Source organism: Ranitomeya imitator, chromosome 9, assembly GCF_032444005.1.
Source record: "Ranitomeya imitator isolate aRanImi1 chromosome 9, aRanImi1.pri, whole genome shotgun sequence".
NCBI classification, from domain to species: Eukaryota; Metazoa; Chordata; class Amphibia; order Anura; family Dendrobatidae; genus Ranitomeya; species Ranitomeya imitator.
Window position 1 is genome coordinate 88,901,366 of NC_091290.1, and position 23,075 is coordinate 88,924,440.

At 44.3% G+C, this 23,075-nt stretch overlaps 1 protein-coding gene across 1 annotated transcript in view; it reads left to right on the forward strand.

Annotated features, from left to right (window-relative positions):
* Nucleotides 1-23,075, forward strand: part of HIPK3 (homeodomain interacting protein kinase 3) — a 250,315-nt gene that overhangs the window by 159,202 nt on the left and 68,038 nt on the right. Inside the window, exon 3 of the mRNA XM_069739692.1 lies at nt 12,385-12,508. Within this exon, the coding sequence (XP_069595793.1) occupies nt 12,385-12,508 (124 nt within the window). The remainder of the gene's footprint in view (nt 1-12,384; nt 12,509-23,075) is intronic.

Genomic DNA, 23,075 nt, shown 5'->3' on the forward strand with positions numbered 1-23,075 from the left:
GACGGACCCTGGCTCACAGCGCTGCTAGCGTCTCAATCCGTTCCTAAAGGTACCTTCACGCTAAACGATATCGCTAGCGATCCGTGACGTTGCAGCGTCCTGGCTAGCGATATCGTTAAGTGTGACACGCAGCAGCGATCAGAATCCTGCTGTGATGTCGTTGGTCGGGGCTAGAAGGCCAGAACTTTATTTGGTCGCTGGCTCTCCCGCTGACATCGCTGAATCGGCGTGTGTGACACTGATTCAGCGATGTCTTCACTGGTAACCAGGGTAAACATCGGGTAACTAAGCGCAGGGCCGCGCTTAGTAACCCGATGTTTACCCTGGTTACCATCCTAAAAGTAAAAAAAACAAACGCTTCATACTTACCTTCCGCTGTCTGTCCTCGGCGCTGTGCTTTCACTGTGAGCACAGCGGCCGGAAAGCACAGCGGTGACGTCACCGCTCTGCTTTCCGGCCGCTGTGCTCATAGCCGGTACAGAGAAGCACAGCGCCGGGGACAGACAGCGGAAGGTAAGTATGAAGCGTTTGTTTTTTTTACTTTTAGGATGGTAACCAGGGTAAACATCGGGTTACTAAGCGCGGCCCTGCGCTTAGTAACCCGATGTTTACCCTGGTTACCGGCATCGTTGGTCGCTGGAGAGCTGTCTGTGTGACAGCTCTCCAGCGACCAAACAGCGACGCTGCAGCGATCCGGATCGTTGTCTGGATCGCTGCAGCGTCGTTTAGTGTGAAGCTACCTTAAGAATGCAGTGAGTGAAGGACCTTCGATGACGTCGCGGTCACATGAGCGGTCAGGTGACCGGTCACCTGACCACGACGTCATCGAAGGTCCTTCACTTACTGCATTCTTAGGAACTGAGGGAGACGCTAGCAGCGCTGTGAGCCAGGGGCCGTCCGAGGGTGAGTATATCCATGTGTTTTATTTTTATTCTTTATTTTTTACATGAATATGGATCCCAGGGCCTGAAAGAGAGTCTCCTCTCCTCCAGACCCTGGGAAGCACACACCGTATAAGATGACTGGGCGTATAAGGTGACCCCCGTCTTATACGGCGGGCATATCCCAAATTCCATATTTTATAGTTGGGGGTCGTCTTATACGCCCAGTCGTCTTATACACCAGAAAATACGGTATATACATACACTGCTCAAAAAATAGAGGGAACACTTAAACAACAGAATATAACTCCAAGTAAATCAATCTTCTGTGAAATCAAACCGTCCACTTAGGAAGCGACACTGATTGACAATCAATTTCACATGCTGTTGTGCAAATGGAATAGACAACAGATGGAAATTATTGGCAATTATCAAGACACTATATTCCTCAGCAGCAAGAAAAGGACTTAAAATCCTTCAAAACATAGAGAAAAATATAAGCAGAGCAGAGATGTTTACCTGCCTAGGCCTCCAGACAAATACACTAGCAGGATGCAGTGGACCCACCAGGCACAGGTGTAAAAAAAGCCGATGAGGCAACCACTCACAACCTGCCAATCCATGGAGGGGTGGTTGCTTGGCATATTAATGCACAAAAAAAAGTCTGTCTGTCTGTTGCGCTGTTCACACAAAGGCGATGCAGAGCTTCCGGCTTACAGCCTATTGGTCACGCCCCTACTATTAGATTAGGTGGGCTGCCCACTGCTATCCAGAATGCATCCCATGTGAACAGACACCATAGTTCACAGAGCCAAATGGGCCCAACTGCATCCTGAAAAATAAAGTGCAAAAAACACATACAAAAATATGTGAGGTATTAGTTGATACTTTGACCGAAATATGTAAGCTCGTAACCCACGTCAAGGGTCCTCACGCTTGCGAGTGCTGACTCTTTTCCTAAGCAGCAAAAAAAGGACTTAAAATTCCTTCAAAACATAGAGAAAAATATAAGCAGAGCAGAGACTTGTTTTTTTTTGTGTGCATTAATATGCCAAGCAACCACCCCTCCATGGATTGGCAGGTTGTGAGTGGTTGCCTCATTGGCTTTTTTTTGCACCTGTGCTAGGTGGGTCCACTGCATCCTGCTAGTGTATTTGTCTGGAGGCCTGGGCAGTAAACCTCTCTGCTCTGCTTATATTTTTCAATTATCAAGACACACTCAAGGAGTGGTTCTGCAGGTGGGGACCACAGACCACATCTCTGTACCAATGCTTTCTAGCTGATGTTTTGGTCACTTTTGAATGGTGGTTGTGCTTTCACACTCGTGGTAGCATGAGACGGACTCTACAACCCACACAAGTAGCTCAGGTAGTGCAGCTCATGCAGGATGGCACATGAATGCGAGCTGTGGCAAGAAGGTTTGCTGTGTCTGTCAGTGTATTGTGGAGATGCTGGAGGCGCTACCAGGAGACAGGTCAGTACACCAGGAGATGTGGAGGGGGCCGTAGGAGGGCAACAACCCAGTAGCAGGACCGCTACCTCAGCCTTTGTGAAAGGAGGAACCGGAGGAGCACTGTCAGAGCCCTGCAAAATGCCTTCCAGCAGGCCACAAATGTGCATGTCTCTGCACAAACAGTTAGAAGATGACTCCATGAGGATGGTCTGCGTGCCCGACATCCACGGATGGGGGTTGTGCTCACAGCCCAACACCATGCAAGACGCTTGGGATTTGCAACAGAACACCAGGATTGGAAAATTGGCCACTGGCGCCCTGTGCTCTTCACAGATGAAAGCAGGTTCACACTGAGCACATGTGACAGACGTGACAGAGTCTGGAGACGCTGTGGAGAGCGATCTGCCTGCAACATCCTTCAGCATGACCAGTTTGGCAGTGGGTCAGTAATGGTGTGGGGTGGCATTTCTTTGCAGGGCCGCACAGCCCTCCATGTGCTCGCTAGAGGTAGGGTGACTGCCATTAGGTACCGAGGTGAGATCCTCAGACCCATTGTGAAATCATATGCTGGTGCGGTTGGCCCTGGGTTCCTCCTAATGCAGGACAATACCAGACCTGATGTGGCTGGAGTGTGTCAGCAGTTCCTGCAAGATGAAGGCATTGAAGCTGTGGACTGGCCCGCCCGTTACCCAGACCTGAATCCGATTGAACACATCTGGGACATCATGTCTCGCACCATCCACCGTCACGTTGCACCACAGACTGTCCAGGAGTTGGCGGATGCTTTAGTCCCGATCTGGGAGGAGATCCCTCAGGAGACCATCCGCCGCCCCATCAGGAGCATGCCCAGGCATTGTAGGGAGGGCATACAGGCACGTGGAGGCCACACACACTACTGAGCATCATTTCTTTGTCTTGAAGCATTTCCACTGAAGTTGGATCAGCCTGTAAACGTCATTTTCCACTTTGATTTTGAGCATCATCAAGACCTCCGTGGGATATTAGTTGTGATTTACATTGATAATTTTTATGTTTTATTGTTCTCAACACATTCCATTATGTAATGAATAAAGATTTACAACTGGAATATTTCATTCAGTGATATCTAGGATGTTTGATTTTAGTGTTCCCTTTATTTTTTTGAGCAGTGTATTTTTAGCTGGGAGAGAGCAGACACTCCCATCATCCAGCCCACATTGCAGGAAAACAAGTGAACAGTTTGTTAATCCATCATCTTCACACTAAGACCTGGGGCCTGGTAAACAGTGATCATGTTCTGAGATGTGGTGGATCTGCACGGAGCGACTGCCCTGCCATGTGCTCTGCTGCACGTAAACAGCTCATCAGGAATTAGGAGGCATCATTCAGATTTTCAGCTGTTTATAGATTTGCAAATTATGTTGTGGAATAATCCCAGTATTTGAAGCTTTTGCTGCACTTTTAGCCACTAACTTATGTAATTTTGTTTTTCCCAACAAAGTCGATTCCTTGGTGATAAGTCTACCAGTGTGGTTGTACAGTTTCTGATATTCACACAATGCAGCACGGTGGCTCAGTGGTTAGCACTGCAGCCTTGCAGCACTGGGTTCAAATCCCACCAAGGACAACGTCTGCAAGGAGTTTGTAGGTTCTCCCCGTGTTTGCTTGGGTTTCCTCCGGTTTCCTCCCGCACTCCAAAGACATACTAATAGGGAATTTAGATTGTGAACCCCAACGGGGACAGCGATGATAATGTCTGTAAAGCGCTGTGGAATAGGATAGCGCTATATAAGCAAAGCATAATAAAATAACTGCAGAACATCTACTGACCATTACCTACAAAACGCCACCTATTGGGCTTTTGATTGAAAACTGGTGCAGATAAAACTCTGATCGCCACACAACCATTGCCACATTCCAGTCCTCATGTTTGGCAAGGAACGGTGATCTTATTGTGCAGTGATCATCTTCCTGTAGTCTTTGTGGCTTGGGTTTAGAAAAAAAATGGAGTTTAAAATTTTGGTAGAAAAATCTGCTGAAAAGTAAAGCTGCAATACTGATTATATATTACAGTCTTTGTAGGTGAAGTTCGGGAATTTCTGAGCACAGGAAAGGTCAGCCTTTCTTGTTGGATGCTGTGAATCCCCTGGAAATGTGTGTGTGCTGCACGGAGCTGGACTTCGCACATGTAGATGACGCACCACATCCTGAGAAAGAACACAACCTTTTTCCTCTGACGATGGTGCAGAACATGTAATCCATGACTACATATAAAATGTAACCCACACAGAAATGTGGCATGATTTGTAAAAACATGTAGTAACAAGGCAAAATACCGTACATAATAGATATTAGCCAGTGTACAGCACCATGGAATTAATGGTGCTATATAAATAATAATAATAAAGTGCCTGTGAAAGCGCACTCCTAAGTTAGGGGTTAATATTGCTTTGCTGGCCTATGACTGTGTGCCATCTTTATTAAAATGTATGACAATGTATGGTAGTTTGTGGTTCTATAGTTCTATAGCTTCGTTACATAGCACAACGCAGCAGGTCTAGGTGAATATCTGTGACCTTTTTCTTTGGCTACGTCCTTTTATTTAATCATTATTACGCAACAAAAATGTGGAACTGCTTTGTGCATAAACCAAGCCCATGTATACATAGCTGGCCTTTTACTGTTTTTGCACGATTTTTTAAGATAGTTAATTGGTAACAAACTAAAATCACAAAGCTTTTTGACTCATTAGCCTATATGCTATTCTGGGTGGATCATTTTTTTTTTTTTGTGGACTCCGCTCTCTAAAGAGCATCCTTTTTTATTTATTTATTTATCTTTTCATTTTCATCTGCTTTTCAGGAGGCGCAGATATCCTGGCTGGTAGGCACATATATTATGTAAAGGGGGTATAAGCCCCTGCAGATGCTCACTTCACACTTCCACATACTGAATATTAGTGGCCTGCATTATATGCCTGGTGCACATGCTCAATAGTTTTGAGAGGTATGGAGAAGCAAGCTGCTGTCAGACATCAAACTTATATTCTAACAGAACAAAACTATCAGGTGTTGAAACCTTGAAATTCATTCCCAATCCTCCATCTGAAGAATAACTAAGGAGTGCTGGGGGGCTTCTATACAGGGTCAGTGGTGCTCTCGTCTGCTAGCCCGGCTGTCTTTAGAAAGACTGCATGGCCCATGGCTCATACCACTGAACGCCTGATCTCACTACGTGGGCAGAACACTAAGACAACACAGGGTGAGGGTAAAACAGTGTGGCAATAGTTTATTGAACCACCAATACACAATAGCATACAGAGCAGTCCAGTCTCACCCTTCTGCTGACTCGCTGGGATTAGAGCTGTTTCCAAGGCCGAGTACCCCCACCAGTGGCTCCCCGCTTTTGGCGGGCCCCCACAGTGGGGAGGTAAGGACAAGCTTAGGAAGCTGACAGTCCATTGATGTACAAGGCCAGGTGACTTGATTGTCCCAGCATGGATTCTCTAACCATCTCTGAGGATTCACTGATGGTCAATGAAGCATCTCTGTATTTCTTCAGTTGGAGTGATGATGGTCACAACTTCTTATTCAGTCATTCCACCACAGGCTTGGGGGAAGGTGGAAGGCGGCCATCCCTCACTGCTGGAGTGTTCAAACAACATGCATAGCTTGTCCTTCATATTGCATATTAACAAACATTCAAACATCGTGCCTTTGTTTCCCAAAGATAGTAGAAAATACTAGGACTGCAATAATAGGACAGATGCAATAGCGAATTAGAAGCCCGTCACCAAATGCGGCCATTGAACAGCAAGTCAATGACAATAAGGGTCAACAGTCATTCTCACATGACCTCTAGCTCATGTCACTGGGCCTACTGAAATAATATGTCTGGACAATATAATTCAGATTAAATGCGATGTCGCCACAGCCTCCATACATATTAGCCTGCTATCCAGCCATGCTGAGAACAGCAGGTTCAGATGACTTTTCTTTATTGTGAATTGGGGACTTTAAAGCGAGTCCAACAACCCAAAATGTATTTGAAATGGGCTACACAGTGTTATAAGGGACTTACCCCTATAAAAGCCATATTAGTGCTGTACCAGTCACTGGTACACTGTCTGAGATAATAACTTTTGTATGCAAATGAGAGGCTTTGGTGCGTCCTTGCCGGCGCCGGGCCGTGTGCACACAGTGGTCAGACGCATTCTCCTCCAGGTCTTCTTTCTGCTGATGCCTCTCTACATTAATACTCCCGGCGTTTTAGAAATCAGCTTCTCAGAGTTTGCTACACTTACTGGACTATTAACAGGCACATGCCGTGCTCATGTGCACATACAACAGCAGTATGCACACAGTGTTCGCTTTGGGAAGCGGGCGAGCACTGTCCAATCAGATGTTGTGAAAGGGCCCCAATATGCAAATGAGGAGGCAAAACAGTGCACCAAACTCTGGGTTACGCCAAGGGTACATAATAGTCCCCTCAGTTATTTTTTTTTTCTGGCACTGTGCTAGTCACAGATACAGTGTTAATATGGTTTTTATAGGGGCCAAGTCCCCTAAAACCTGTATAAGCCATTAAAATTTATTTTGGGGGTTACTGACTCCTTTTAAGTAGTTTGGAAGCCATTATTTTCATATCATAACACAAATAATTGAATCTATAGTGGTGAAGATTGAATAATCTCCTGTCTTTTTGTTGCATCGAGTTGCTTGTGTTTTGCCACTTGCTTTTACACTCACAGATGTGTGACTTATAGACTTGATCTCCCATTATATGAATTAGACAGTATTCATCTATCAATACCTCCTGTATGGATAGATGAATACTGCTGTACACGTAGAGGTTCTATGACAGCGGGCTGATAAGTACCCCTCTCATTTCATGTTTATAGCAGCTCAGTGTGTGAGCCATCTTAATTCACTGAATTATGTAATATGTCATAAGGGTTATCTAGAGATAGTCGCCATGCAGCGGGGGGTGCCATATCTGCTGACCAGTAGGGTGCCAACCTCCGCTGACAGGCAGGGGAAAGCGGAGGTACAGAATAGAGAGGGGTTTATTTGTCAAAATTTGCCATTAATTATTTATATCAGGCATGGACATTAACCCTTCCCTGGATTTAATTTATTTATGCACATTTTCATTGCCTTTCTGACCTTTACTATTGGGTACTGTCTTCATGTGTTGTGGATGTTTATCAGCTGGCACTTATTGTGAGGGTTGAGCAGGACAGTAGTGTCAGTCATCATTGAGCGGGGTCGCCATTCTCATGTGGGTTGATCCTAGGGTGCCAACCTCCGCAGCCAGGCAGGCATTCAGTCCAGGGTTTATCTTTAGGGTGATTGCAGCATGCACTTTTTAGTGTGGTGTTTTTATTTGTATTTGTTGTATGTCCCTTTTAGATATATGGATTAAAAGTTATATTTTATTCATTCTGTCAGTATTGAGGTGTCTTCTTGTTAGCCTATGTATTTTTTGACCCTTATGTACCTTATGTGATTTTTTTTCTTGAATTACACAGCAGCCAAACTCACAAGTGTCATAATACAGCTGCCCCTGATCCCCCTTACTACAGCTCAGCTGTCTTTTGTCTTTGATTCCCCCCCCCTGGTACAGCTCAGCTGTCTCTGGTCCCCTTTACTACAGCTCAGCTGTCTCTGGTCCTTCTTAAAACAGCTCAGCTGTCTCTGGTCTCTCTTACTACAGCTTAGCTGTCTCTGGCCCCCTCACTACAGCTCAGCTGTCTCTGGCCCCCCTTACTACAGCTCAGCTGTCTCTGGTCCCCCTTACTACAGCTCAGCTGTCTTCGATCCCCCTTACTACAGCTCAGCTGTCTCTGGTCCCCTTTACTACAGCTCAGCTGTCTCTGGTCCCCCTTACTACAGCTCAGCTGTCTCTGGTCCCCCTTACTACAGCTCAGCTGTCTTCGATCCCCCTTACTACAGCTCAGCTGTCTCTGGTCCCCTTTACTACAGCTCAGCTGTCTCTGGTCCCCCTTACTACAGCTCAGCTGTCTCTGGTCCCCCTTACTACAGCTCAGCTGTCTTCGATCCCCCTTACTACAGCTCAGCTGTCTCTGGTCCCCTTTACTACAGCTCAGCTGTCTCTGGTCCCCTTTACTACAGCTCAGCTGTCTCTGGTCCCCCTTACTACAGCTCAGCTGTCTCTGGTCCCCCTTACTACAGCTCAGCTGTCTCTGGTCCTTCTTACTACAGCTCAGCTGTTTCTGGTCCCTCTTACTACAGGTCAGCTGTCTCTGATCCCCCGTACTACAGCTCAGCTGTCTCTGGTCCCCCTTACTAGAGCTCAGCTGTCTCTGGTCCCTCTTACTACAGCTTAGCTGTCTCTGGTCCCCCTTACTACAGCTCAGCTGTCTCTGGTCCCCCTTACTACAGCTCAGCTGTCTCTGGTCCCCCTTACTACAGCTCAGCTGTCTCTGGTCCCCCTTACTACAGCTCAGCTGTCTTCGATCCCCCTTACTACAGCTCCAAACAGATTTGCGGTAGCCTAGTCCTGCGGCTACAGATCAAAACCACCTCCCTGCTAAGGCATCTCAAGCACCTCTTCTAATGAGTAGGCCCCAGCAACTGCGTGTGTATTGTACCACAACATAAATGATGTGTACTAGTCAGAAGAAGTGTTGGGGATGTCATGGGTGGTAAGAGATTTATAGTGCTCTGGTCTGGTGTCCTCGGACTACAGACTACAGGATGGCAAACAGACAGAGGTGACAAACTTGGTGTGCTAAGAAAAGATAGAAGGGAAACAAAATAATATACTTTGTCCATTCAGTTTTTCCAACTAGCAACATTGTTAAATGATCTCCCTTGTTAAATGGATATCTTGGTTTCTTCCTGGGTTGTATCAAGTATCCACATGGTTCATAGCAAAAGTTGGAATAGGGACCCTCTCCATTTTGACAAAACATGAAAATCTTGGAATTCTTTTAATCTCCCTATAAGACAGGGTTAATGCATTTAATGTCACAGAGCAGGAAAAATGCTCCGTGTGTCACCTCTTTTGCATACTTTTTTTCCTCATCGAATAATAACTGGGGGAATGTAAACTGTCTGAATTGCCTATTAGCAATGGATCCATCAATAGAAGAAACATGGATTGAACTCTGAAGGAAAAGTCTGTCTTCTGTTCTTCATGCATCGTAATGGATCTCCATAGACTTTTAATGGCCGAGTCTGATCTGCAGAACTGAGAATAGGACGTGTCCTGAGTATCATGGGTCTGACGCGCATCTGTTTTCAAGACTTGTGTGTATGGATCAGTGAATCTATGGCTCCATATGCTGTGTTCATAAGTGGATGTTCCAACCGATCTGTGAATGTGGCCTAACACACAGTGAGGTCAGTGTACAGGGATAATCTACTGAAAAGTGGAACTATACACAGCACAGGGATAATACATGATATGATGAGCACACAGTGTCAGAATGCACATGATGCCACGGCACAGGAATAATGTCACTGGAATGTATGATAAACGCTGTACAGCACTGCTCGGATATTGCTGAAATGTTCCTTTAACCACTTTGTGTAAGTGATAATTTACTTGGCCTTTTTTTGACGTCCCTTGAGTTGCATGCTTATGGTGGGAGTCTGGTTCTGAGACCCAGTGCGCCTTCAGCCGGCAGGAGCACACAGAAACGTGGGCAGATTCTGGAGAAACCAGATTTCTGATGAATCCGGACCCCACTCTGTGCACAGTCAAACACTATTCTTGGCGGTCTACTGTGTGATTGCTGGGGTCTCTGGCCCGTGATCCCCAACCATCTGTAACCAGACGGTTAATTACTCTCTAGTCCCCATCTCTTCTGTGTGATTATCTTATTATTTTGTTATGTCTTCGTTTCCCTGTACAATTAATAGACTTTAATTGGATAAAACTGGGAAACCTTTCTAATGAAACGCAGCACATCGGTTTCACAAAGAGGCATTTATCAATGTGGTCAACTTTTGTCCCTTGGATGTTAGGCGATCCCCTGAGCAGATGACTTGCACGTTACCATGTCTGATATTGTGAGGAGGGAAGAAACAGCCTTCTGTATTATTAATGGTCTGTTTCCATTACACAAACAGCGCTGTGTGCCATGGTTACAGCATTAGACTTGTAGATTGTGAGCCCTCGCGGGCAGGGTCCTCTCTCCTCCTGTACCAGTTATGACTTGTATTGTTTAACCCCTTAGTGACCGAGCCAAATTTTTGAAATCTGACCAGTGTCACTTTATGTGGTAATAACTCTGCAACGCTTCAACAAATCCCAGTGATTTTGAGATTGTTTTTTCGTGACACATTATACTTTATGATAATGGTAAATTTTGTTCAACATTTTTTGTGTTTATTTATAAAAAATATCACAAATTTTAGAAAAATGTTAAAAAATTAGCAATTTTCTAAATTTGAATGATTATCCCTTTAATCCAGATGGTCATACAACAGCAAACCATTAATAAATAACATTTCCCACATGTCGGCTTTACATCAGCACCATTTGTAAAATGTTATTTTATTTTGTTAGCATTTTAGGAGGTTTAAAAATGTAGCAACAATTTTTCATTTTTTCAAAGAAATTTACAAAATTTATTTTTTTAGGGACTTATCCATGTTTGAAGTGACTTTAGGGGTCCCATATATTGGGAAACCCACAAACGTGATACCATTTTAAAAACAGCACCCCTAAACACATTGAAAACTGTTGTCAGGTAGTTTATTAACCCTTCAGGTGCTTTACAGGAATTAATGCAAAGTGGTATGACAGAAATGAAAATGTGTATTTTTACCACCTAAATGTTGCTAACTTCTAAACAGATTACTACAGCCGTCAGACTCTAAGGCCGCTATTTGGTCATGAATTGCCATGGCAAACATCAGGACAACAAAATCATGATCTGAGGGCACCAATTGTGACATAAGAAGCCCCCACACTCTGTTAACCATTTATAATGATGTAGTCACTATTGACAGCAGCATCTAAGGGGTTAAACAGATTTAGATGGTGCAAATTCTGATCGTGGCTGGTACAGCAAGTTGTCAGCTATAGTGTACAACCGACAGATGCTGGATTGTCACCTGTATGGGGAGGCTATTCTCTTATATCTCAGGTCAGTTAAAAGACGTATTGGCGGTCATTAAGGGGTTAAGATTATTGTACCTGTTTTTATTATGTATACCCCTCCTCACATGTAAAGCGCCATGGAATAAATGGCGCTATTACAATAAATAATAATAATAATAATTAGTCACCCCACACCCTGGTCTACCTGCTGTCGCTCCAGCCTCTTTATACACTAACATGGTGCCATGTCGCTGCTTGCACACCGTGCTCTGGTTGGCTGCCTGCAAAGTCCTTGTCTTGTGTTCTGTGTGAACAGGCTTCTCCGAATCCCCATTGTACAATGTAATCACTGCCACTTGCAGCTCGGGAACATGTATGTTATGTGCTAATTCAGGGCAACTGGAATCTGGGTGCAAAGGGTTAAAATTGTGAGGCCTGTCCATCCTCCATTGCATATGGTCACAGGGAGAGCAGGGGAGGGGAAGGTGTTGTCCTTTCTCTAGGTCTCCACTATGACCCATCCAGTGAATTGTGGATGCCAGTGCAGTAACATTGCCTAATCCCATGTTCCTCTGCCTACTAATCTGTCCTGAGAACTCCTCTTCAGGCCTGGGGGCTCCAAGAACCACTGATGTGTGTACCCCCGAGGGTGGAAGTAATGCTCTTCCCTTTCCAGTACAAGTTAATGATCGCAGCACAATTAATGGTCCAGTGCAGGTTATGGTGAACAGGAATAATAGTAAATATATCATACATTGCATATGAAAATCATTTGTGTAAGTTTTACTGAAATGATCACACGTGAACATGTATAACCAGAAATCTCATTGTATATCAGTTATCGGATATTTTGCCTGGGTGAGGGATGGTCCTCTATCCCACATAATTACCATCTAGGAATGTAGCACTGTTTAGTGGGCTTTCTGCTGTACATGTGTTGCCATTACTTCTGCCTTCCTCATACGTTACCATTCTTCTTTGTTCTGTCTACTTCAGGGCTCCAGAGATCATTTTGGGGTTACCGTTTTGTGAAGCCATAGACATGTGGTCGCTGGGCTGTGTGATTGCGGAGCTTTTCCTAGGCTGGCCGTTGTACCCTGGAGCATTGGAGTATGACCAGGTAAGGGAACATCTGCTGGTGAGGTCTGACTCCTATCTGTCTAACCTTACAGGTGACCGGCCGCAGAAACCATTCACAAAGGTCTTTTTCTTTGCTTTTGCCTTTTATTTGAGACCGATTTGTGTACTGTAAAAAGGCGCAGCTGCCTCCTGTCTTCAGAGGAGCACGTCAGGCAATTGCTATTGCATTAATCCAAGAGTAATTAGGCACAGTGCTTTATTTGTACACTTCTAGGTACATGGCCTCAGCAGCCCTGTTTGTGCACTACTTTGCATGGCTATGTAATAAACAACCTGGAAATAGGATTCTCAAGAGAAGACTGCTCCTCCGGAGAGCTGGCAATCATTGCCTGCTAAATAAAGCCATGGCTGTGATTGCTGGTGCTCCTGTTACAGCATGTAGGAAACGGCGTATACAGGACTAAGGGTAGCATCTCATGTATCATAATCTATATGTACATCATTATCCTTGTACTTCTGGGGTGAATTCCCATGCTGCAGATTGTTGCAGAAATTTCTGCAACTGAAAATCTGCTCCATACACCTGAATGGGGTCGTTTTAGATGAATGGGACAGTTGCAAAATTTTGCCCAACAAATCCAGCAGCTCGTGAACACCCCCTTAAAGGGAAACTGTCAGCAGGATTGTGCACAGTAACCTGCAGACAGTGTCAGGTCTGCGCCGTTATACTGATTACACTGATACCTGGTGATGAAATCCGTCTTGTGGTTGTTGTCATCTTTATTTTCAGTTCTGAGTTACTGATATGCCTGTGGTCCAGGGCGACCTGTGGGGGGTCTTCATGTGGTGCTCTGATTAGGTGTTCATAATACAAACTGCTGACAGGTCACTGATCGCCAATAGCTTCTACTGCACAGGTGTGGGCCGCACCATCTTGGAGAAGGAATTTGTTTTTTTTCTAGCAAGAAGGTGCCGCCTGCGCAATAGCAGCTATCAGATCACCTCTATATGCACAGATAACTGCTACTGCGCCGGTGCGGCGGGCACCAGTTTCAAATGGATTTTTTTTTACATATGTATCAGGATAACCTCAACCACATTAAGTATAAACACACAGTACATATGTGATTACTAGATGGTGGCCCGATTCTAACGCACTAGAGAATATGCATGTCCACGTACTATATTGCCCAGCCACGTACTATATTGCCCAGCCACGTACTATATTGCCCAGCCACGTACTATATTGCCCAGCCACGTAGTATATTGCCCAGCCACGTAGTATATTGCCCAGCCACGTAGTATATTGCCCAGCCACGTAGTATATTGCCCAGCCACGTAGTATATTTCCCAGCCACGTAGTATATTGCCCAGCTACGTAGTATATTGCCCAGCCACGTAGTATATGGCCCAGCCACGTAGTATATTGCCCAGTCACGTAGTATATTGCCCAGTCACGTAGTATATTGCCCAGCCACGTAGTATATGGCCCAGCCACGTAGTATATTGCCCAGCCACGTAGTATATTGCCCAGCCACGTGGTATATTGCCCAGTCACGTGGTATATTGCCCAGCCACGTAGTATATTGCTCAGCCATGTAGTATATGGCCCAGCCACGTAGTATATGGCCCAGCCACGTAGTATATTGCCCAGCCACGTAGTATATTGCCCAGCTACATAGTATATTGCCCAGCCACGTAGTATATTGCATAGTCCGCGTATTACATTGCCAAGCACGCGCGTATTACATTGCCCAGCACGCGCGTATTACATTGCCCAGCCCACGTAGTATATTGCACAGCCCACGTATTATATAGCAATGTGGGCATCATATCCCTGTTAAAAAAAAGAATTAAAATAAAAAAATAGTTATATACTCACCTTCCGTTGGCCCCTGGATCCAGGAAGCGTTTACCGAAGCTCCTCGCGCGCACCGGTCTCAAGAGTGCATTGCGGTCTCGCGAGACCGCTACGTCATCATCTCGCGAGATCGGAATACATGGACCGTTCACCGGAGCGTCGCGAGGAGCGGGAAAGGCGCCGGAAGGTGAGTATATGATGATTTTTTATTTTTTTTAATTATTTTTAACATCAGGTCTTTTTACTATTGAGGCTGCATAGGCAGCATCAATAGTAAAAAAAAAGTTGGTCACACAGGGTTAATAGCAGCGTTAATGGAGTGCGTTACACCGCGGCATAACGCGGTCCATTAGCACTGCCATTAACTTTGTGTGAGCGCTGACTGGAGGGGAGTACGGAGCGTGCACTGACTCCGGGGAGGAAGGAGCGGCCATGTTGCCGCTGGACTGCGCCCGTCGCTGATTGGTCGTGGCAATGGTCGTGGACGTTTTGGCACGACCAGTCAGCGACTTGGAATCCATAACAGACAGAGGCCGCGACCAATGAATATCCGTGACAGAAAGACGGAAGTGACCCGTAGACGATTATATAGCAGATGTTGCAGTGCAGGTGCCACCGCCAGCACCTACATGCAGAAGGGTTTTTTGTTTTTTTTTCAGTATGTACATATATTTATTATGTAGACTAGGGAGAAGGTCAGTGAGGGGGCAGTGACCGGTCAGCAGTCTGCAGTATGAATACCTAATCAAAGCATCACATAAAGACCCCACAGGCTGCCACAGGCATATCAATAACTAAAAATAAAAATTAAACGACAACCACAAGACTGATTTCGTCACGAGGTATCATTGTAATCAGTATAAAGCCGGAATCACACTAGACTAGAGCATAATATGGACGAGTGCTAAGTGATAAAAAATCGGATCGCACTCTGACCAATATTAATCTATGGGGCAGCTCTTATTATCTGTTGCTTTCTCGGCCGTATACATGTGAGAGAAACCGCAGCATGCCGCGATTGTCACCGTATTACGCCCAAAATACGCCAATGTAAATCTATGGGTACGAAAAAAATTCGCACACCACACGGACCATCAGTGTGACTTGCGAGAAATACACACCAGTGTCCTATAGAACAGCCGTCAATTCAGTGCGGTGTAATGTAAAATCACATTGACAGGTTAAAATAGAATAGATAAAATAAATGTCTACACCTAGTATAGGTAGGTATACAGTCATGGCCAAAAGTATTAACACCCCTGCAATTCTGTCAAATAATACTCATTTTCTTCCTGAAAATGATTGCAAACACAAATTATTTGGTATTATCTTCATTTAATTTGTCTTAAATGAAAAAAAAAACACAAAAGAGAATGAAGCAAAAAGCAAAACATTGATCATTTCACACAAAACTCCAAAAATGGGCCAGACAAAAGTATTGGCACCCTCAGCCTAATACTTGGTTGCAAAACCTTTAGCCAAAATAACTGCGACCAACCGCTTCCGGTAACCATCAATGAGTTTCTTACAATGCTCTGCTGGAATTTTAGACCATTCTTCTTTGGCAAACTGCTCCAGGTCCCTGATATTTGAAGGGTGCCTTCTCCAAACTGCCATTTTTAGATCTCTCCACAGGTCTTCTATGGGATTCAGGTCTGGTCTCATTGCTGGCCACCTTAGAAGTCTCCAGTGGTTTCTCTCAAACCATTTTCTAGTGCTTTTTGAAGTGTGTTTTGGGTCATTGTCCTGCTGGAAGACCCATGACCTCTGAGGGAGACCCAGCTTTCTCACACTGGGCCCTACATGATGCTGCAAAATTTGTTGGTACTCTTCAGACTTCATAATGCAATGCACACGGTCAAGCAGTCCAGTGCCAGAGGCAGCAAAGCAACCCCAAAACATCAGGGAACCTCTTCCATGTTTGACTGTAGGGACTGTGTTCTTTTCTTTGAATGCCTCTTTTTTTTCTCCTGTAAACTCTATGTTGATGCCTTTGTCCAAAAAGCTCTACTTTTGTCTCATCTGACCAGAGAACATTCTTCCAAAACGTTTTAGGCTTTTTCAGGTAAGTTTTGGCAAACTCCAGCCTGGCTTTATGTCTCGGGGTAAGAAGTGGGGTCTTCCCGGCAGGGCTGTGGAGTCGGAGTTAGTTTTGGTTGGAGTCGGAGTCGTTAGAAATGTACCGACTCCGACTCCAGCTTTGAAAAAACTGTATTAATATTTCATAATTGAACTTTCATATGAATTTTATAAATGTTACTCAAATATATATGTTCTATCAAACTGTGAACAACAGTGATAAGCAGTTCTGCTGGAGATAGAGACATTTCTTAAGGTACCGTCACATTAAGCGACGCTGCAGCGATCTAGACAACGATCCCGATCGCTGCAGCGTTGCTGTGTGGTCGCTGGAGAGCTGTTACACAGACAGCTCTCCAGCGACCAACGATGCCGAAGTCCCCTGGTAACCAGGGTAAACATCGGGTTACTAAGTGCAGGGCCGCGCTTAGTAACCCGATGTTTACCCTGGTTACCAGCGTAAACGTAAAAAAAACAAACACTACATACTTACATTCCGGCGTCTGTCCTCTCCGGCGCCCTGCTTCTCTGCACTAAGCGCCGGCCGGAAAGCACAGCGGTGACGTCACCGCTGTGCTTTCCGGCCGCTGCGCTTACACAGTGCAGATAAGCAGAGCGCCGGAGAGGACAGACGCCGGAATGTAAGTATGTAGTGTTTGTTTTTTTTAAGTTTACGCTGGTAACCAGGGTAAACATCGGGTTACTAAGCGCGGCCCTGCGCTTAGTAACCCAATGTTTACCCTGGTTACCAGTGAAGACATCGCTGAATCGGCGTCACACACGCCGATTCAGCGATGTCTGCGGGAGGTCCAGCGACTAAATAAAGTTCTGGACTTTCTGCGCCGACCAACGATGGCACAGCAGGATCCAGATCGCTGCTGCCTGTCAAACTGAACGATATCGCTAGCCAGGACGTTGCAACATCACGGATCGCTAGTGATATCGTTCAGTGTTACGGTACCTTTACTTTTTGTGTGTCGCTGTTCTCCTCTGCCCTTAACTAATCTTACACTTGGTTAACCTCATGCTGCCCCAACCCCCCTACTTACAATGTATGAAACTGAAAGTGAAAATGTGTTGCAAATTCTTAGTAGTAAAGCTCCGCCTCTAGACTAGATGTTTGGTGTGTGTCTTCCAAGCACCTCACAGCTGCTACTCAGAAGAGGAAGACTGTAAGAAGTATTATCCTTTCATGAGGAATAACAGTATTACTGACCACTATATCAGTTGTACGACCTGGCAATTTTGTACAATTGTTTTTAGGAAAAACAATTGTCATTTGGATTGTGAATGCAGAATTAAAAACCTGAGAATTTCAAAGAAGCGTCACATTAAATCAGCTGTGTTTGAACATTTCACCATCACTCAAGATAGAAAACATTATGTCTGTCAGTGTATGACAAATGATCCAGACGAAAACAAATGCTGTGAAGCCAAGATCAGTGCATATTCAGGCAAAGATAAAAATTCTCCTACCAGAGCTTCTAATCTAAAGAGACATTTACAGCGCTTTCATCCAGAAGTACTGAAAGCAGTGGATGAGAGAGACTGCATCCAAACCAATGAACCAGTGCCTAGCTCTTCCAGCCAAACAAAGGAGCAGAGAACTTTGCAGCCATCAGTTGCAAGATATTTTGTCAGTGACAAAGTTACTGTGACAATGACAGTAGATACATTTAAAAAACAGATCATAGAGCTTGTTGTAAAGGATAGTGTGCCTACGAGGGGCGATCCAAAAGTAATGATAATCAATACTAAACACAATGAATATAGTCAAAAAATGTTTTTATTTTTCTACATAGTCTCCTAACAAGTGTATACATTTAGTCCATCTCTTTTCTAAACTTAGAATTCCCTGCGAAAAAAATTCTTGATCTTGACCCTCAAAAAATCCCCAACAGCGGTTATCACGTCGCTATTGTCGTCAAATTTCTTGCCCCGGAGGTGTTCCTTGAGCCGAGGAAAGAGAAAGAAGTCACTGGGGGTTTGATCTGGCGAATAGGGGGGGGGTGTTCCACCAGTTCAAAACCCGCTTCTTGAATGGTAGCCATGGCAACTGCAGCTTTGTGAGCCGGCGCATTATCTTGGTGAAACAGCACTCCGGCCCGCAGTTTGCCCTGCCTTTTCTCCTTGATAGCCTCCCGCAATCTTCTTATTTGTTCTGCGTAGTAGGAGCCCGTAATAGTGGCTCCCTTCTCCAAATAGGCCACCATAATAATTCCTTCAGCGTCCCAAAAAACGGATGCCATAACCTTCCCTGCTGAGCTTGACACTTTGAATTTCTTCGGCGTTGGTTGGTCGGCTCGTTTTCATGTCATCCATTGTTGTTTAGTTTCAGGATCAAAGTGGAGGATCCAGGTCTCGTCCATGGTCAAAAAACGTGACAAAAAATTTTCCTTGTCTGCTTGGAACTTTTCGAGATTTGCTATTGAAATTTCAACTCGTTTCTTCTTTTGCTCGTCAGTTAACATTTTTGGCACCCAACGCGCGGAGACCTTTCTCATATGCAATTCTTTTGCAAGGATTCTTTGAATACTGCCATATGAGATCCCTGTGACCTCAGCTACATGCCTGATAGTCACTCTTCGATCTGCCAATACAATTTCTTCAACTTTTTTCACGTTTTTTTCATTGAGGGACGTGGATGGGCGTCCTTCACGATGTTCATCTTCCATCGATGGTCTTCCCAGCTTAAATTCCATGGCCCAGCATGCAACTGTGGAATATGGAGAAGAGTCCCCCAATGTTTCCAGCAAGTCGCTGTGTATGTCTTTGGTAGTCCTTTTTTTCAAGCAGAAGTATTTGATGACAGCTCTGAGCTCGTTTTTTTCCATTTTGATGTTCACTCCTCGGCAGTTCATATTCAAAAGAATGTAGCTCCTGGGAATCGTGGTCTATTTAAGTGATTTTTTTTTCCTGGACTAGTGGGTACCTAAGAGAGAAGACAACATTTTATTTTAATTTCTGTGTGCAATAGAAATAACCGATTATCATTACTTTTGGATCGCCCCTCGTATTTCATTATTTTCACGACTAGCTTTTATGTGTCTGAATGGGGAAATCGCCCACAAGCTTGGTGTTTCTCTGGAGAGAGAGAGAGAGAGAGTATTAGAAAATTATTAATCGAAGAAGCTTTTAAACAAAATGAAGAACTTAAAAAAAACTCTCAAGGGACACTTTTTGTTTCTTAAAATGGATGCCTGCGCACGTCACAGAGTGAACTATTTTGCCATCAATGTCCGATTTGTTTGTGACAAAAATGAAATAGTTACCAAGATATTGGCAGTAAAAGACACCAAAGCTCATCACACAAGTTAGTTTCTCCAGGTCTTGGTGGAAAAGGTTCTGCAAGACTATGAACTTAAAAAAGAGCACGTTCTTTCTGTCGTAACTGACAATGTTTCAAATATGATAAGTACTATTAAGCTGAGAGTAATGATGGTGACCAGCAGCTAGAAGAACATTCTGGGTCCGCAGACACAGAAATGTTTGAAATAGAGGAACACAGTATTGTAACTGAGGAGCAAACTGAAGTTGCTTCAGATGAACAGCAACATGTCAGTTTAGATGATCTTGTTGAAACTGTGTCAATACGTTCTTTAATTCATCACATGCGCGGTGTTGTGCATATGCTACAGCTGGCTATAAGAGACAGTCTGCAAGAAGGACATGCTGCTGCACTGATTGGCAAGGTGAGAAAATTGGCTACTGTTGCCAGAACCCCTAAAGTTTACTCAATTTTGAAGAGACGTGCTGGAAAAAGGGCAATTATTGATCAAGCCACACGATGGGGCAGTACTCAATGATTCAGCGCTTGGTTGAACTGAAAACCTTTCTTGTAGACCTGGCTAACCCTCAACTGACGCTAAATGAAAGTCAGTGGAATCAGGTGACTGAGATGGAAAAATTGCTAGAGCACCCATTTACAGTGACTAAAAAATTACAAGAAGAGGACTTAACTCCAGGTATTTTCTTAAAGGAGTGGAAGAACCTGATGTTTCACCTGTCCCAAAGAGGAGGGTTAATTGCAAGTGGCATTGCTACATCAATGAAACGGAGAGAGGAGCTACTATTACAAAATAACATTCTTTTGGCAGCTGTTTATGTAGACCCAATGCATCGAATTCTTCTAGATGATCAACAGCTAACTAAAGAAAAAGAAGCTCTGTTTGAAATAGCAGTACGGATGAAAGAGTTGCAGAACAGTCAGGAGGAACAAGAAGAATTTGGTCGTCCTGCCACATCTTCACCCTCATCAACTGATGAAGAATTTAATTTCGAAAAATATTTGGATCACAAGGACCGTGCAAAGCGTTCCTGCATAGAAGAGTCATCCCCATCAAAGAACACAGCCAGTACATTTCAGCAGAATTTTTCATGTGTACTAAAAGAAATTGAGAATTTTGACCATTCATCAAAAATAACAGTGCAACAAGCGATTCCTCTGTATCCTGACATTGTCAGAGATGTTGCCCGAGTGGTTACTGCTTTGCCACCACAAGTTAGTCTAGAGAGGTTGTTCTCTGCTCTCAAAATAATTAGATCAGATTTGAGGGCATCCATGAAGGAGGATCTGACAGAGGCAATACTTTTTTTCTGAGGACAAATTTATAGATTTCTTCTTAACTGCATAACAGTGTTTATTGCATATTTACTTACAAGAGTTTAGAAAAGTTTATAAAAGTTATTTGCTATATTCTAATTGTATTCTAATAAATACAGTTTTTGCTCTAAGTGGTCTGATTACTTATATGATGGTGAGAAACTGAATAAGCACGATGTTAATATTTGACAACAGTAAATTTATTGTTACGAATTGGCCATTTATGAAGGAGTCGGAACCGGAACTTGATAAAATCCAGGAGTCGGAGTCGCAACTGTGGCTTACCGACACCACAGCCCTGCTTCCTGGGTCTCCTACCATACAGTCCCTTTTCATTCTGATGCCGACGGATAGTATGGGTTGACACTGTTGTACCTTCGGACTGCAGGGCAGCTTGAACTTGTTTGGATGTTAAGGTACCTTCACACATAACGATTTCGTTGCTTTTTGTGACGTAGCAACGATATCGTTAACGAAATCGTTATGCGTGACAGCGACCAACGATCAGGCCCCTGCTGGGAGATCGTTGGTCGCTGGGAATGATCAGGACTATTTTTTTGGTCGCTGATCACCCACTGTCATCGCTGGATCGGCGTCACACACGTGTTCGCTGGTAACCAGGGTAAACATCGGGTGACTAAGCGCAGGGCCACGCTTAGTAACCCGATGTTTACCCTGGTTACCATTGTAAAAGTTAAAAAAAACAAACAGTACATACTTACATTCCGGTGTCTGTCACGTCCCCCGGCGTCAGCTTCCCGCACTGACTGTCAGCGCCGGCCGTCTGCTTTACGGCCGGCGCTGACACAGTGCAGGGAAGCTGACGCCGGGGGACGTGACAGACACTGGAATGTAAGTATGTACTGTTTGTTTTTTTTAACTTTTACAATGGTAACCAGGGTAAACATCGGGTTACTAAGCGCGGCCCTGCGCTTAGTAACCCGATGTTTACCCTGGTTACCCGGGGACTTCGGCATCGTTGGTCGCTGGAGAGCTGTCTGTGTGACAGCTCTCCAGCGACCACACAGCGACCTAAACAGCGACGCTGCAGCGATCGGCATCGTTGTCTATATCGCTGCAGCGTCGCTAAATGTAACGGTACCTTTAGTCGAGGTTCTTTATCCAACATCCGCACAATCTTGCATTGAAATCTCTTGTCAATTTTTGTTTTCCGTCCACATCTAGGGAGGTTAGCCACAGTGCCATGGGCTTTAAACGTCTTAATGACACTGCGCACGGTAGACACAGGAACATTCAGGGCTTTGGAGATGGACTTGCAGCCTTGAGATTGCTCATGCTTCCTCACAATTTGGTTTCTCAAGTCCTCAGACAGTTCTTTGGTCTTCTTTCTTTTCTCCATGCTCAATGTGGTACACACAAGGACACAGGACAGAGGTTGAGTCAACTTTAATCCATGTCAACTGGCTGCAAGTGAGATTTAGTTATTGCCAACACCTGTTAGGTGCCACAGGTAAGTTACAGGTGCTGTTAATTACACAAATTAGAGAAGCATCACATGATTTTTCGAACAGTGCCAATACTTTTGTCCACCCCCTTTTTATGTTTGGTGTGGAATTATATCCAATTTGGCTTTAGGACAATTCTTTTTGTGTATTTTCATTTAAAACAAATTAAATGAAGATATTAATAAAGAATTTGTGTTTGCAATTATTTTCTAGGAAGAAACTGAGTGTTATCTGACAGAATTGCAGGGGTGTCAATGCTTTTGGCCATGACTGTGTGTGTGTGTGTGTGTGTGTGTGTGTGTGTATATATATATATATATATATCTCGATATTTCATAGAGAGTTAGTGGAATAGCTGATAATTCAATTGTTGAGTTCTGTAAAATCATTGCAGAACCCGACAGGATGTGACACATGGTTTACATACAGTAAACCATTGCATATCCGATATATTTTTATATGTCCCTCACTAATAATGCTAGTAGTGTGTGTGTGTGTGTGTGTAAAATTTTGGAGCTGTAGGTGTTATATTAAGGGATTAATTCACGGAAAAAACTGGCGTGGGCTCCCGCGCAATTTTCTTCGCCAGAAAGGCTCA